Source organism: Clinocottus analis, unplaced genomic scaffold (genome assembly GCF_023055335.1).
Source record: "Clinocottus analis isolate CAN_PGR_092001 unplaced genomic scaffold, fCliAna1.0.p SCAF_22, whole genome shotgun sequence".
Lineage (NCBI taxonomy): Eukaryota > Metazoa > Chordata > Actinopteri > Perciformes > Cottidae > Clinocottus > Clinocottus analis.
The window spans coordinates 3,833,817-3,849,127 of record NW_027175954.1 but is presented as its reverse complement, the minus strand read 5'-3'; the positions used below and the strand labels follow the sequence as shown (position 1 = coordinate 3,849,127).

The window sequence follows — 15,311 nt, the reverse complement described above, 5'->3', positions numbered from 1 at the left end:
AATTAGCCTGCTACACGGGTGCTCATTAATCTTCTGTAGTGGGAGGCAGTGATTGGTAATCCATAGCTGTTTTCAGAGTGCACAGCCTGTTCAAAATGCGCCAGTAGTCCGTCTTTTTCTCTCTTCCGCCCATTTTCCCAGTGATCACACACTACCCCATTAGTTTGAGCTTAATTTGACATTTAGCATTTTTAGCAATTAAAATGGCTGCATTCAAAGTGCGCTGCTATGGAAATTACGCAGGAGAGAACATAACGTCATAGATCCAGGATGCAGTCTGTGCATTAAGATGATGTATGTTGGCCTTAAATAGGGCTCTGTAACAGATCCAGTTACCAGTAGACAGAGGTAGTATAAGTCTCTGCGGTTTTTAAAAGAGCGGTTAGCCTGGCTACAGTATAAGAAACTGCCTTGGGTGGCTAAGACATCAGCGCTGATCTAATCTAATTTCATTCTACTCCATGACTCGGCCTGGCCTCAGTGGGGTATGGGAAAATGTTATGGTAATGTCCAAAAACATGGTGGGCTTTTCTAATGTGACAGGTAACATGGTATTAACTGGACGGAGCAAAGACGGATCATACGAGGGACTTTGAGTGCCTTGGAATGGGACACACCATCATAAACAAGACAACGTTGAAATACTTCAAGTTTCTGTAGTTTCACCTTAAACACTATTTTTGAAAAATAAAATATATCACGAACAGACGATAAATAAAATCTCTTGGTCCTTCAAACCACACCTAAAAAAAACCATACACATTTACCCAACAACCTCTACAGAACTGAGATCTTCCATTGGCCGAATGTCTGGGCTGTGCATCTGATCTGGAATAAGCAGAGGCCCCACACCACAACCTGTTTGATGAGGGTCAGCGTGGCAGAGCGCTGATCTCGAGAGACCCCCGCGGATGAAGCCTGGGAGTCCCCATTTAGATAAATAGATAGAGAGCAACCACAAAACAAAGGGGAAATGGGGAGGGCAGCATGGCTCTAATCCGATTAGCTAAATGCAATTCCTCCTCCAAAATCAATGTCATCTGCTACTGCGGTGCTGGCTGGGTGGTTTTTGCTCTTGTTCACAATATCTTCCATTCTCGCTCGTTGTAAAAACATTTTTCTTCTTGGTTTTCTCCTCCCCTCTGATCCAGTGATATGGATACAGACTCTATCTGTAATTTCAATCACAACCATAGGAAGACAAGCTTGCACAAAAGGCCTTTCAGGATACTGTACACCAACCGTTTTAAGCCACGAGTCAAATTCATGGGGTTTTCATTAGCTAATTATTTCACTTTTAGATTAATATTTAGCAAGAATTACAAGAGAGAAGAGCAAATTGATGAACTGGGGATTGGCTACTGGATAGTAGAGACACCTCTTAATGCATGTCTATTATCTAGCATTGGCTTTTCAATGTTCTCACTTTCTCCTTCCTTTGTCCATTTGTCAATACATCGCTCTGAAACTCTCAAGAACTACAGCTTGGTGTGTAATGTCTCACTAACAACTGAGGGCAAAACTATTCTGCATTTCTCCATCAACAGAACAATAGTGAATAGCAACAAATCAACTAAAATCCTCCAAATATGCACCACTTCCCAACATAATTGTAAAATAACCAACTCATCATGTATACTACATTTGGTGAAAGATCCACTGGCTCATTTCAGTTCATATTTATGGTAAAACAACTGGCAGGTGTAATGAAGTTAGCCGACAGTGGGAGTTCTGAAGGACGGGGGAACCTTCATGCTATGAGGTCTTTCTTTTGGAGATCTCCTTGTTCTCAAACTGATTTGTGTGCGGAGATGGACGAGGGGCACCTTGGGTGTGTGTGTGTGTGTGTGTGTGTGTGTGTGTGTGTGTGCGCGCTGAGAGTGGGAGGGCTGTTGTGTCAGCGTGCCCACCTGCAGGAACATCTGTCTATTCAGAGTTGCTTATGCAGATATACTTACTTCCTAATGACTCATATAGAAGGACACACACACAAACTTTTGAATTTAATTCTCAATAACTAGGTCATTAGTGCATCTAGTTGGTATGCTTTAAATAAAAGAAAAATCACAACAACAACAAAAAAAAATACTAAATATGGTTCTTTTGGTTCCAGTTTACATATAAAATAAGTCAACACTTTAGTCAAGTTTTGTTTCGCCAATAATGTGAACAAATGGCCTGAACTATAGAAAGAACTTGAAGAAAAAACTGATACAATAAAACGTCATTTCTTATATTCTACATAACATGTTCCTTAAATGCAGAAAAAAATAGAAAAGGCATGAAGAGCGTTGGCCTTTCCTATTTCCATATTTTCCATCCAGGTAAAAATAATGTGCCAATGACTCGGACAAACCAACAAAAAAAATCATTGCCTCCTTGGTGGAATAAAAGTATGGAGACACAAAAGCACAATAATGCATTAATAGAAAAGGCAGTACAAAGATACCCGACTACTGGCAAAGTGAGGCACATTATCTCTATACATGTCAAACTGACAACATTAACACAGTTGACACAAGTCAAACTAATTCATAAAGTCTATGTAGAGGAGAAGTGGGAAAATATGCATTTGTGAATGCATATATGCACTTATCAAGGAGCTCCCAGTGGGCTGGTTGTATTTATGAGGCCTTGTTTCTCTGATTGTTCTCTCACGGTTCCGATGAATATTCAATGGGTTTGGAAAGAAGGGCTTCCTCGAGCCCAAGAGAAAAGGAGGGCAATGAGAAAATGTGCCTTGTAACTCACATACAGAAGTGCACACACACACACACACACACACACACACACACACACACACACACACACACACACACACACACACACAGCCCTGCAGCAGTGGGAGGAGAGAGCAACAGTGACAAACAGCTTTGGTGCTACAAAGGTGGCAGGAAATCTATCATACGGGACAATAAAATTGCAATTGAGTTTCTTTAGCTTTTTTTATAGCAGATGCATGTATCTTGGTGGCTTGCTCCCACTGCAGCGATCCAAGTCACAGGCGGGGTCCCTGCAATGCACTGAGCGTGCATATGTGTGTGTGTTTATGCATCTTACATCTTCCAGGAGCGCGGGTTTATTCACACACCGTATGTGTGAAATGCAGTTGTTAGAAGAGTGCTGGGCATTGTAACTACAGCCCAAAAGAAACCGCATTAATCTTGTCTGATTATAGGAAAAAAGGCAATTACAGCGAGTGTGCGAAGTATAATAAACAATTTCTGCACAACACCAAACTAGACACTTTGCTATGCTGCAAAGTGACACGCCAACACTGCAGCTGTATGAACAGATGAAACAAGAACTTTAAGCAAAACAAGATCCTTTTGTATAAAACAAAACACATAATATATTCAGAATGTTAATAAATCAACACTAATATGATTTTTTCTTTGACTGTCCACAATGTAAATAGAATTTAAGATGCATATTAGACAGACATTTAGTGTTTCAGTGTGATGGTTTGACTGCACCACACTGGGCCCTCCTCATATTTGTGACCCTCTTCCATCAAATACTGCCCTCGACTGCCAATGTGAAAAAATTTCCCTAGACTTTCATTTGTATGCATTTTATTTCCATTGCCGGTTAGCCCTGCAGTGTGAAGAGGACTAAAGAGACTTTAGGGGTTCAGAGCATCCAGCAGACAACACACACACACAATCCAACTACGGCCATCATTGATCATCTCCCAGGCAGTCTGTCTGTGCCCCCTCCTGGACGCCAATGCTCACAGCAGCCCACGCTGCAGCGGAGCGTCTCATATCACAAGTACTTCTTTAACGCAGCCTTCAATCTGCCAGGCTTTTTAAAAATTTTTTTTAAAAAAAACAGACCACAATCTGACACCAACCTCAATTACTTCATTGCTTCGGACGAGAGTAGCGTAACGTGATATCAACAGTGAATTTCTTGAGCAGTATTTTGAATTCAGCTTGTGGAAATAAGAAGTGCCAGAAGTATATTTTTATCTGTGCAACGTGAAAGAGAGAGACTCCATACATAAATAAAGAGTGGAAGGGCTGGTGGACTCATTTCCATTGGTTTACACTGCAACTAGCTTTTAAATTATAATCACTGTATGGTTCCAAAGCTTAATCTGATGGGCACTGAGAGGCCAGGTCCAATTACTACACTAGAACGCTAGCCCACGCGGCGAGTTAGAGGGTCAGACGATAATGCTCTCTAATTTCTTATTTGATGAATTGCACTATGTCAGATTCAAACTAAACATATGGATGACAGAGCCGATGGCTTTGACTGAATACTGCTGTCCGTTTGGCTGCAATCAAACTGAGGAGGAGGGTTACGGTTACAGTAATGCGGTGAATGTTTAGGCTGACAATACTCAAGCAAGATGTGAGAGTGTGTGTATGTGAGTGTGTGTGTGTGTGTGTGTGTGTGTGTGTGTGTGTGTGTGTGTGTGTGTTCTTGTGTTTACTAGCGAGAGATAAAGAGTGTGTGAGTTAAAATGAAGAGAAACAAAACCAGAGGAAAAAAAAAAAAAAACGGAAAAAATGAAACAGATGAGGAGATACAAGAAGATCCGCAGAGAAGCTGTGTCTGACCTGCGTGTGTGTGCATGAGAGAGGCGTGCATGGATATAATGAGCGCTCTGACCTTGGAGTGGGTGATGGACAGGGTGTCCACCCAGACGCGCCAGCCTCCCCACTCGTATTTGATGGCATGGTACAGGAGGATGCGGAAGATGGCGTACACCATCTCTGTGATTTTCTGCTCCTCACTGTTTTGCGGGTGGATGAAACACAGAGAGATCATCCACTCCTGCCACACCGAACACTGCAGCAGGCTCCTGAAACAAAAAAAGTACACGGAATATGAACGTAAATCCCACTGGCGTGTAAACAGTGCGTGGACGGACTGGCGTGTGATGTAGTTCTCCATCTTGTGAAGTGGTGGACTCCTTACCTGCGGTTCTCTCGGCTGTTATTGAACAGTTTGATCATGTCTGACAGAAAGACCTTGCGCACCTCCATGCTCTCGGGGCATGGGGGGGAGGTCTTCAGCAGAGCAGCTATAATCTTCAGAATTTCTAGAAATATTAACAGAAACATAGCACTTAAGGATCGAGTTTAAAAAGAAAAACATTTACAATAAAGAATAAAAGGAAATTACAAAAATACTTCTTATTCTGTTCCGTCTGTTTTGTAATGTGGAAAAAAAGCAATATGTTGATGGAAACGTTACTTTTAAGGATTACGATTGAAAAAAAGTTTGGAAACCTCGAGCGTTCTCCTTGGAAATTAAACTGCACAAATCAACAACTAAATCATACATTGGTCTCAACATGTGCAAATCATCGTGTCACAAACTATCTTAACTCCCAGCTGTACACACCTGAAAATCTATGCCTGTGGTTAGAAAAACAGAACTGAGCAGAATATAAAAAAATATTTAAAAAAAAGGCCCAGGCCATTGATCTTTATCATACTGTAATGGTTTTGCTATTGTTTCAAACAAGAGAGCCGGAGTTGCAGGCCCTTCTGGAAGGCTTGGCTTGGGTTAAACCAAAGAGACTGACTGTTTAGATGAATTATCTAGACAATGTCAGTGTCCATTTACTTTGAGTGGAGAGACGGCGGGGCTTGGATTTCACTTGTCTCTTCAGACCTTGGCGCTAACCGATGCCCCCTTGCCCCGGCAGACGGTTGTGTTGTTTCTACGCCTTAGTCACTCAAATTATGAGTCGCTGAACCTTTACCGCCAGAAAATTACCCCAGCATGTACCGGGAATGAGGATGCAGGGATAGCGTATTCCCTTCTTTTTTTCCATTTGCTCTTGGTTCCTTTCCCTCGAGTTAATTTGAGGGAAACGGTACTTCCTCGGTTTGTTTGATTGGCTCTGACGTTACTAAAGACTGCAATCAGGGGGCCATTTTGGGAGTTTGTCGCAGATTAAATCAAGAGAATGCACGGCAAAGGAGAAACAGACCACCGCTCTGTTCCATAGACTGTGCTCATATGTACAACCCTATACAAGGTTTCTATGATATATACCGCCTGTCTATGATGGTGGGGTCAGAGAGTTTTTAACACAACAAAGACTTAAGATAATCAACGTGTGACTACAGCAGGACCTTGTCAGATTAAGGCCGGTTGGAAGTAAACTTTGGTTGTGATTATGCCAAATGCTTGGATTTCAAACTAGTGAATGTTGTTTCGCAAGGGTGTGCACAAAAGATGCACATATGTGTGAAAGCACCGTTAAAAAAGAGAGAGGGGTATGTTTTCTTTTCTTAGCTGAAATGAACACTTAACATTTCAGCATATGAAAGATTTTGAGAGTCGACGTGAAATTGGGGGTAAGTAACGGCCTGAAAATATGAGATGGGAGCACTGATCAAAGCTTGGAGTCGTGCTCTCAGCTCATTATGTTGCTACATATGAAAAATGCACATGCACCGTATACTCTTAACGATGCACTGATAGAAAAAGGAAATCATAAAAATATGCAGACTGTGCATGTGCAAGTATATCGTAAAAAATACACATTCAAATGTGTATAAACTATGTCTTTGTCTAAGATGCAAATATTATTACTAAATCTATGATGATATGATCAATAAAATATTTTAATAATATTTTAATGAGAAAATAACACTATACAATAGTAAAGTGATTTATCATTTTTACAATAAGATTTTTTTTTATTAATAAAATATTGCAACAATAAATATTTACTCCACAAAGTACATACAAATATTGTCCTAACATTATATGGTTTAACCAAATGCATTAAAGTAATAAACTCTAGATTTCCTCCAATGCAATTAAATAATTGATTAAATGTATTAAATGCATACATAAACATAATATTTTCACACACTGAATTAAATTCTATAATAATTCCATTACATACATCATTTTTTATATGCAAATTAATCCCCACAAAACACGATACCGACTTCCCATAAAACTAGCAGATGTGTGTATATTTGTCACACAAAGTGTTTGCACCATCCTCATGCTCGGATTATGCATGACATCTGAGGTTCGGTTGTATGAAAGCACCCTCTGGCTGCAAAATTTATGTCGTTCATTTGTTTGACTGTATATAGCGATTGCACCGCTCCATGGGGAATATCCTCTAGTGCAGTATGGAGCAATAGGTATGTAGAGGGTACGCTGCAGGGGATGATTTAGGAGAGTAGTGCGGCGCAGAGGAGGCACTTACGTGGGTTGAGAATCTTCACAGTGGAGTCGGGGTCCGGATGCTGTTTATGGATCACTTGAGTGCAGATCTGCTCTGTAAGAATCTACCGGGGGACACAGAGTGGATTCAAGTCATAAATATCCACATCGGTCTTAACAATAACAGAGACATGCAAACCACACTATGGACACACAGCGCTATGTATATGTTTCACCATGGCATAGTATACGGCTGAATAATAGTCAAATTAGGTTCCTGCAGGTGGTCAGTCACACGATAGATACTTCACCTAACTCATTAAATTGTCAGGTTGAATAATGAAGAGAAAAACATTTGGAAAAAGACAACATTTGTTAGAAAAGGCAACAAACTAAATACTGGCATGCAGTTGAACACAGAGGTTATTATTGGATGTCTAGACAGACAGGCCTGCAGAGTGTACATTTGCAGAGGACTGACCTCGAAGAGCCCGTTGTAAGTCGTCATGGTGAACTGGCTGGAGTGGAGCATCAGGCGTTCAGTGAGCAGTGAGAAAAGGCCATGACTCAGCATGACCTCAGTTTTCCTCCTGATCAGGATATTAGGAGGTCAAAGGTCAGTCAGAATTTGCGAGAGCACTGTTGTATCAGAAATCAATGCACACATTTTTATCTTCATTTTAAAACGTCAAATGTTTAAAAATACCAAACATTTTGAGGAAATGACGAGAACAAAATCTGGAGTGTCTGATTATTCAGGATACTGCAGCGGTTACATCTGTAGCTGTATAAATCAGCTGAAATCCAGCTGACATTTGAAATGGAAGACGTAAAAATAAAAGAACCTCTGCTGACTGAGAGCAGTTCTTCACAGAAAACTCTTTTCATCAACTCTTTTATCTTCGATCATGGATCAACTCCAATCTTAGTTGTAGCTCAGCTAAAAAAAACGTGGACTGAGATCAATGTTGCATCTGGATCACTAAAAACTGTTGCCAAGTCAGAGCTAGAGTTTTTTTCTGGTACTAGTTATTAGTGAAAATAATAATGCATTATGACCCGACACTCATCGTGCATTATCATCCAAAATAATGGAATTGGAGAAATGTGATCTGGAGCACAGATTATTAGGTTATAATCAGAGCTTTTAATAAAAGGGGCAGCACTGGATATCATCTAAAGAATGTTAAAAAATGGCTGGAACAAAGGATGGCTAAATGCATTATTATTCAGTTTTTTAATTTTAATACATTTTAACAGTGAGGCCTGCAGCTTGATAGAGAATTAACAGTTAAATGTAGCTGTTTATTACCTACATAATATGTATATTATGAATATTATATTATATAATAAGCAGCAGGAAAAGAAAATTGAAGACTATAAGCTATGGAATCGATCAACATCAGAGCAATTACCCTTTCAGTTATTACTGTACTAATAAAACTGTGTGCTTTCGTATAAAATTCAACATTTCTATTTCAGACTGAACAAGAATGTTCTCAAACGCAACCTTTTGTTGTCAGCCATTTTGCCTTTTTTATAGATGTGACATGTGCTGGGAAAGGGAGCGATAAGGGACGACTTGCAGCAAACCCAGGCCACTGCAGCAACCAAACTACGATTCTGTATGGTGGCCAATATTTTAGTTTGTAACTGTACTTACTTTGGTGGCAAGTATTTCAGAAAGTAGCCCATTACTTTGAGTGTCTGCACTCTTATTCCTTCACTCGTTGAGGCCAGCAACTTGTAAATCACACTGTGGAGAAAGCAAATTTAATCAAATGACAGAAGTATTATTTGAAGTTAAAAAAAAACACTGCACACCTCACACGCTAATTTTTTTAAATCTCAAAATAGAATTGAATCTGTTTTCTATTTAAAACAGAGGCAGAATTCACAATCTAAGGTGTTGCCTAAAAAAACAGTGCAACTTAAATCATTTGAACATTACACTTAGAACAAAAACATAGAAAACTATGAGTTAATTTGCAAATATTATATATTACCGAATCCCATTGCGCTGGTCGAAGGCCTGGACCATGGACCCAGGATGTTCAGACATCAGAGCCACCAACAGTTGCAGAACATCCATGAGATTGTCATCCTGACAATCATTTTTTAAATGAAAAAATAATTCTTATTCAGCTGTATATGTAAATACAAGACAAAAGCTAACAAATGTGCATCATTTACTGCCAACTATTCTTGTTGCGTGTTTAGTGTTGGCAGCAGCAGCAATAATGTCAGAAGCAAAAAGGGAGAAAAAAAAGTCCAGTAGAAACACTGGATTACATCACAAGCATCTGAAGTGAAGACTACAATATGTGCTCTGTGAAATGAAGGGCTGCTACATGCCGGTAGCTTTTCCAGGCACCGTTGTAATCACCCTGTATTCTTACAAGGTTCACTGCATTACTGACTGATTCATTTGTTATGCATCACTCCACTGTAAACAAAAGCCCTTCTGTCAGGACGTCTCACTGGCAGACTTGGAAAACTAACAAGGAACAGTGATGCTGCCTTCAGCAACAGGGATTGTCTGCTTTTGCTCTGCATTTCTTATGGAAAGAGGACTTAGTACAGTGGAGCTATGTTGCCATCTGCTGGCGAGGTGTCTGCCGGTCAGTGCTGCATGAACAGGAATACAAATGCATACCTCGTGCATGGTAAGGAGGTAGTTGAGGATGCTCTGGAGCTCATCTTCCTTCACTCCATGATCCTAGAAATATAATTGCACAGATCATATTACAATTGATCGATTTAGACATACTAGTTCAAATAGTTTCACAATATCAACTCCAGCATAATATTTAGCAATAGAGAAATGTAATAAAGGCAAAATTCCTTAATCACCCAGCTGACATCTACATAGCATTGTGCGTTGACTAAGCATGAACTATACTTGTTTAACACAGCAGCTAGTTTGCTCCTCAGCATATCGAGGGCTGCAACACCAAAGCAATCAGAGAGCAGAAATATAAATAGACACATAAATCTGCCACTAGTACTATTAGTACACATAATATTGGGATTCAAATGTGCCAGATTCCTCAAGTGACTGGAATTCCTCAATAATACAAGTCTATTTTGGTTGTTGATGCTGGGTTTCTTTGGGCTTTGGCAACATCATGAGCGTACCTTCATGATGAGCTGCTTGACAAACAACAACAGAAAGGCTCGCAAAGAAAGGATCTCCTTCTGGTTCGGCCTTGGACCATCTGAAAACCCAAATGGAAAACAATGGCTGTTGAAAGTAGACGATAATTGAGCAACTGAGCACGATTCAGGGGGACAAAGCAATAAATCATAACAAGATCAATGTACACTTTTAAAAGCAAAGTTGATTCATCAAAAGAAGGGCAGTGATCAGTGTGAATGTTGGTACACTGTGTGTATCCTTAATTATGTGGACATGTGAAATCTACTTCATGCTCTGTAAATGTATTTGAAAGGAAGCCAGAGGAAAAAACACAGTACATCAGTAGTGGTCATTTACTGCACAATATTAGAGTATATTTTTGCATGTAGTGTGCATCTTTACCGAGGCCTTTGGGCACGACTCCACTGCGGTCCTGAGGGTTGATGACCCAGTAGTAGAATTTCAGTGTGTGCATGACCTGAAGTACAGTTCCCACCCTGCGAATGGTGTTGTAGATGGTCACCGTGCTGATGAACTCTGTTGCTAGGTAAGTGTAGAGAGTTAGTTGCACCTGCAAAAGATAAAAGCACGCATGAAAACAAGCACTTGGTAGTTTGAGTGGAATAATTTGTTTTTTAGTGCATCCGAGCCTCTAAGCCCCACAGGGTTGTAGACAAGCCATTCTCATTTAAATAGCAATCACTGACTCACAGGTTGAGGGAAAACCCTAAATTGGAGGCAAACTCTAAAACACTGAAAATAAAATGTAGGGCAATACCATACAGAGCATAAGAGGGTAATGACAATGGTGCAGGTCCGTGTGAGTGTGCACGTCTGGATGTTGTAAGCGATATGTGTGTATTCTACCTACATGTGTATACCTCCATCTTTACAAACGTAATTAAATGCATAAATCTGGGCTGCGGTGTGTGTATATATATATATATGTTTTCACATTACCTTGGCAGGGGCATGGATCCAGATGGCAGGGTTGAACAAAATGTGGTCACACAGCTGCTTGAGCAGCAGGATGCCATTCTGCAAGTTGCTAAGGTATCTGGAAAAGGCCAACACAATGTCCAGGACAGGCCGCGTCACATGCACCTTGGAAGACTGGAGAACAGACAGGGTGGAGACAGAAAGTGCCACAATAGGAGGGAGGGGATGGGAAGGAGAGGGCAATATGTCAGTGAGGAGTCAAAGGCGTGGAGAGCAGAAAGGGGTGAATGAGGTACGACACAAAAAAGGGGAGGGAAAGAACACATGCAGAGAAAGCTCCTCTTCTGCCTAACAAGCACATGAGCCAGCTGTGACCTCCAAATACAGCTGAGGGAAAACAAAGTATGTCTCATATTAAGCGTTGGTATTGGTGTGTGCCTTTGTTAGTGCGTTTGTGGCGATATGGGAATCCAGATCGTCTGTATTACTGCACTGGGTTCATTACATGCAGCTATTTGTTTGAGGATGGCTCTCTCGTGTATTTCTTCGCCAGCTGAGCCTATTTGTGTTTGTCTCACCTTCTCCAGGGTGTAGCCAATGACGAGGAAGCCTTTGCAGGCCAGGACCTGCTCTTGCATAGCCACTGAGTTCTTCAAGAGCTCCATCACAAAGGATAGCAAAGTGCAGCTAAGAGGCCCACAGAGAGAGAGAGAGAGACGGAGAGACACCGAGTTAGACAGTGACAATAATCTATGGAAGCTGCTGACAAAGCCCTGAGTGTGAAGGGCATATCCTGCATGAAAAGTGATTGAATGAGGGTGTCGTGTCCCCAATGCGTTGGGACAGATTCTAGTTAGCATCACCTTGAGGGCAGTGCATACGACAACGTTGCAAATTCATAAGCAAGATGGCCTCACGACTTTCATGCTCTGCATTACGTCAAAATCTGATTTGCAACTGCTTTTAAAATCGTACCGTTGGTCTCTATCTGACAGCGGTATCTCTAAATGTCATAGACAGGCATAGATCATTGTTGACAGACAGCAGTGTTACCTGAAAAGCCATCGGTATTAGACAATACATACAGTCTAGTATGTGCAGTCTGTGTACTAGCCATACAAAAAGGTGCCGATATTGTTATCGGTATCTTAGCTATTACATTATACATTTAGAACTTATTCTAAATGTTAAGTTCTCTGTTCACCATTTAGATCCAACTAATCATTTACTTGAGCAAACAGCTCGTAGGAAGTAATTTAAGGGAGAACACTGGATCCAGTTTTACCTTTTAAAAGTGTCTCATCCACCTGATCATCTCACATGCAGTATTATATTTATATTCAAAAGGGGTAATCCAGTGATTTTGAATTGCAAGTAATGTACTCGTGTAAAAAAAAAGGTAAAAATATGAGCAGCAGAGGCCAAGATATTCTAAATTTATTTAGGAATCTCAATTTTCAATTAATTTTCTTTGTAATACAATAGTCAAATTTGAAATTAGTACCATCATTAAATATGTATACTTAGTTTGCGACATACTGTCACACGGTAACTTGAAGCATAATATGAAAAACTGAGATATGAAGGACAAAATTATTTTAAAAAACAACATGTTTCATATAGTGTATACGAGTGAATTTGTGTGCTGTTACCAAACAGAGGTGTCCAGCTCTTGGCTGGAAGGCTGGCAATAATCCAGCTGTGCAAACAGGGGGAAGAGGACTTGCACACCGCCGATAGAGTGTATGCCACTCTGAACCGAGTGAGTCACCACGGCCTTCACATCCTGCAGAAACAAATGTACAAGTGGGCAACACAGACATTTGCTCTGGTGATCACAGTTGTGTGCACTACATTAGTTCCATGTGTTGACATATTTGAAAGTATATGCAAGTAGTAGCACAGTCAAAATAAAAGAAAATGGTGGTTATTCTTCATACCGCTACAGTCTGCTTTATATCCCAACAGGCACAAATTGCAATGGAGCTTTTGAATCTTTGACCACTAATAAGTACTTAAACTTAAACCATGTTCTGTCATTGCCAAAAGACATGCAATGTTTGAAAGGGTGAAAACAATTCAAGATCTCAATACAAAGTGTTTGGTTTTCATTTATTGGAAGATTTTCTTTTCTTTAAATGTTTAGCAGTCCGGTGTGTCAGTTGGTGTCTGTGTTGTTTTATGTTGCGACATCAACAGAGGCTTGGCAAAACGTTTTCCTCTCTATTGGATTGGAATTTTTGAGCATGGCATAGCAAAGCTGAAAATATAGGTCACATTCATTCATATTTCACACTGTGCACTTTGTGCGTGTGCATGTGTGTGAACAATGTCACAGCTATCTTTGTGAGGACCAATTTAAGTTTCAAACCTTAAGAGTGAGGACATTCCTGGTCAGTCCTCACTTTGGAGTCTTTTAAAAGCCGGTTTTAATGTTCGGGTTAGAATAAGGTTTAGGTTAAGGTTAAAGTCAGACATTTTGTTGCGAGTGTGTGTGTTCACATGCACGTTTGTGTGATGGAAAAAGCATATGTTGTGTGGCAGCAAAAGCCTCTTCATGTTCTATAATGAGAGGGCATAAGAGAAAACTCAATTAGTGCTCAAGAAAAGATGTGTGTGTGAGTGTGTGTGTGTGTGTTCGCACCATATGGAAAACTCCCACAAAGTTCACCAACTTCATCTGACAGGAGAAATGCACTACCACTTGTAAGCTAAATAAACTAAACCCTCAGTCTCTAATTCCACAGTCAAAAAGCCAGTATGGCATTTTTCAGCAGCTGCAGCAGTCTGGCGAGCGCAACGCTTTTGCACCTCTGCCCTAATGAGACCATTAAAATGAAAAGATGCCAACTGGGCCTCTTTCATATCACATAGAACACAAAAAAGAGTAAATAGTAGTACATATGGAACATTGGGAGGAAAGGAGTAGGCGTACAGGTGGCGAATAAATTTGCACCGGCATTGCTTTCATGTCAGCATGGTGACTTCAGGTCAATTTAACACATTTTTTTAAATCCGAGTATGTCAACTCCAAGGGGAATGACTATCAATTTCTTAAAAGGCCTAATTACCTGCAGCATGAGGGCGTGGGGTGAGTGGACGAAAATGGAGGCGTTGTCCTTAGGGGAGGACTCAAGGCAGAGCTGGGCATCGGTGGCTCGAGGGTTATAAGCGAAGGAAATACAAGAAGACAGCTTGCCATCATACAGTAAAGTCTTGTGATGCTCCGCAAACAGTAGGTCACTCTCTGCTTTGTACTTGAATGTGCCCTGAAGAGATGGAAGTAGAAGGAAGAAGGGGTGGGACATTTAGTGGAAGAGAACATAATGCAGTCATGATACATTAACGAGAACTAGTATCTTAATTTTCATAGTATGAGTGTAAATTTTCCCACACAAGGCTAACAAAAAAAGACAAGGGCTGTCTGATGAGTTTGATTGTGACAATGTTTCCGTCACAGTGATTATGGGCTCAGCATACCTGCTACAGACAGTTATTTATTTGTTTTTGTATCTTTATTGTATGTCAGTCTGTGTATAGTTGTCTATCGTTTGTGTATATACTTGCTTTAAAAGTTTGCATGACTTTCCATGTTGCAGCCCTTAAACTACAGCAGAGGATATATCACCTCACTTTATTGTCGATGGAGTCTTGCAAAAGAGAATATCATGGACTCAATCAGGTACATTGAACGTCAATAATCTGTTGCCAGGTGTTACGTGACAGCTGGTCCACATTTTTCATTAGACAATGGAAAGCTTATCCAACCATTAAATCATCCTTTTTTCCGTTTTCAAATGCTCCTCCATAGGTAAAAAACAATACAGATTTCATCTACATAATGCATAATTTGACAGTAAATTGATGCACGTCTCTATCGCACAGACATCTAAGGCTTAATGGCTTCCAACCTGGTAACCCGGTCCCAGCTGATAGATAGCCAAGATCTGAGCAGCGCTGAGAGCCTCTCCAAACAGGTAAACTGCTCCCATCTGTCCGCAGAACACACGGTTGGCATCTGCCGTCTCAGACGATCCCAGGAAACACTTGTCAAACGTCTGCAGCAGGAAGGATGTTG

General features: G+C 40.6%; 1 protein-coding gene across 2 annotated transcripts in view; it reads right to left on the bottom strand.

The window, feature by feature from the left end:
• lrba (LPS-responsive vesicle trafficking, beach and anchor containing) overlaps positions 1-15,311 on the bottom strand; it is a 176,186-nt gene that overhangs the window by 128,717 nt on the left and 32,158 nt on the right. For both annotated transcript variants that reach the window (XM_068588540.1, XM_068588539.1), the window contains exons 8-21: positions 15,145-15,291; positions 14,305-14,502; positions 12,886-13,019; positions 11,812-11,920; positions 11,255-11,407; positions 10,697-10,865; positions 10,294-10,373; positions 9,812-9,874; positions 9,162-9,259; positions 8,819-8,911; positions 7,637-7,745; positions 7,199-7,280; positions 4,933-5,056; positions 4,624-4,816 (exon numbers count right to left, since the gene is read on the bottom strand). In XM_068588540.1, coding sequence (XP_068444641.1) covers positions 4,624-4,816; positions 4,933-5,056; positions 7,199-7,280; positions 7,637-7,745; positions 8,819-8,911; positions 9,162-9,259; positions 9,812-9,874; positions 10,294-10,373; positions 10,697-10,865; positions 11,255-11,407; positions 11,812-11,920; positions 12,886-13,019; positions 14,305-14,502; positions 15,145-15,291 — 1,752 coding nt within the window. The remainder of the gene's footprint in view (positions 1-4,623; positions 4,817-4,932; positions 5,057-7,198; positions 7,281-7,636; positions 7,746-8,818; positions 8,912-9,161; positions 9,260-9,811; positions 9,875-10,293; positions 10,374-10,696; positions 10,866-11,254; positions 11,408-11,811; positions 11,921-12,885; positions 13,020-14,304; positions 14,503-15,144; positions 15,292-15,311) is intronic.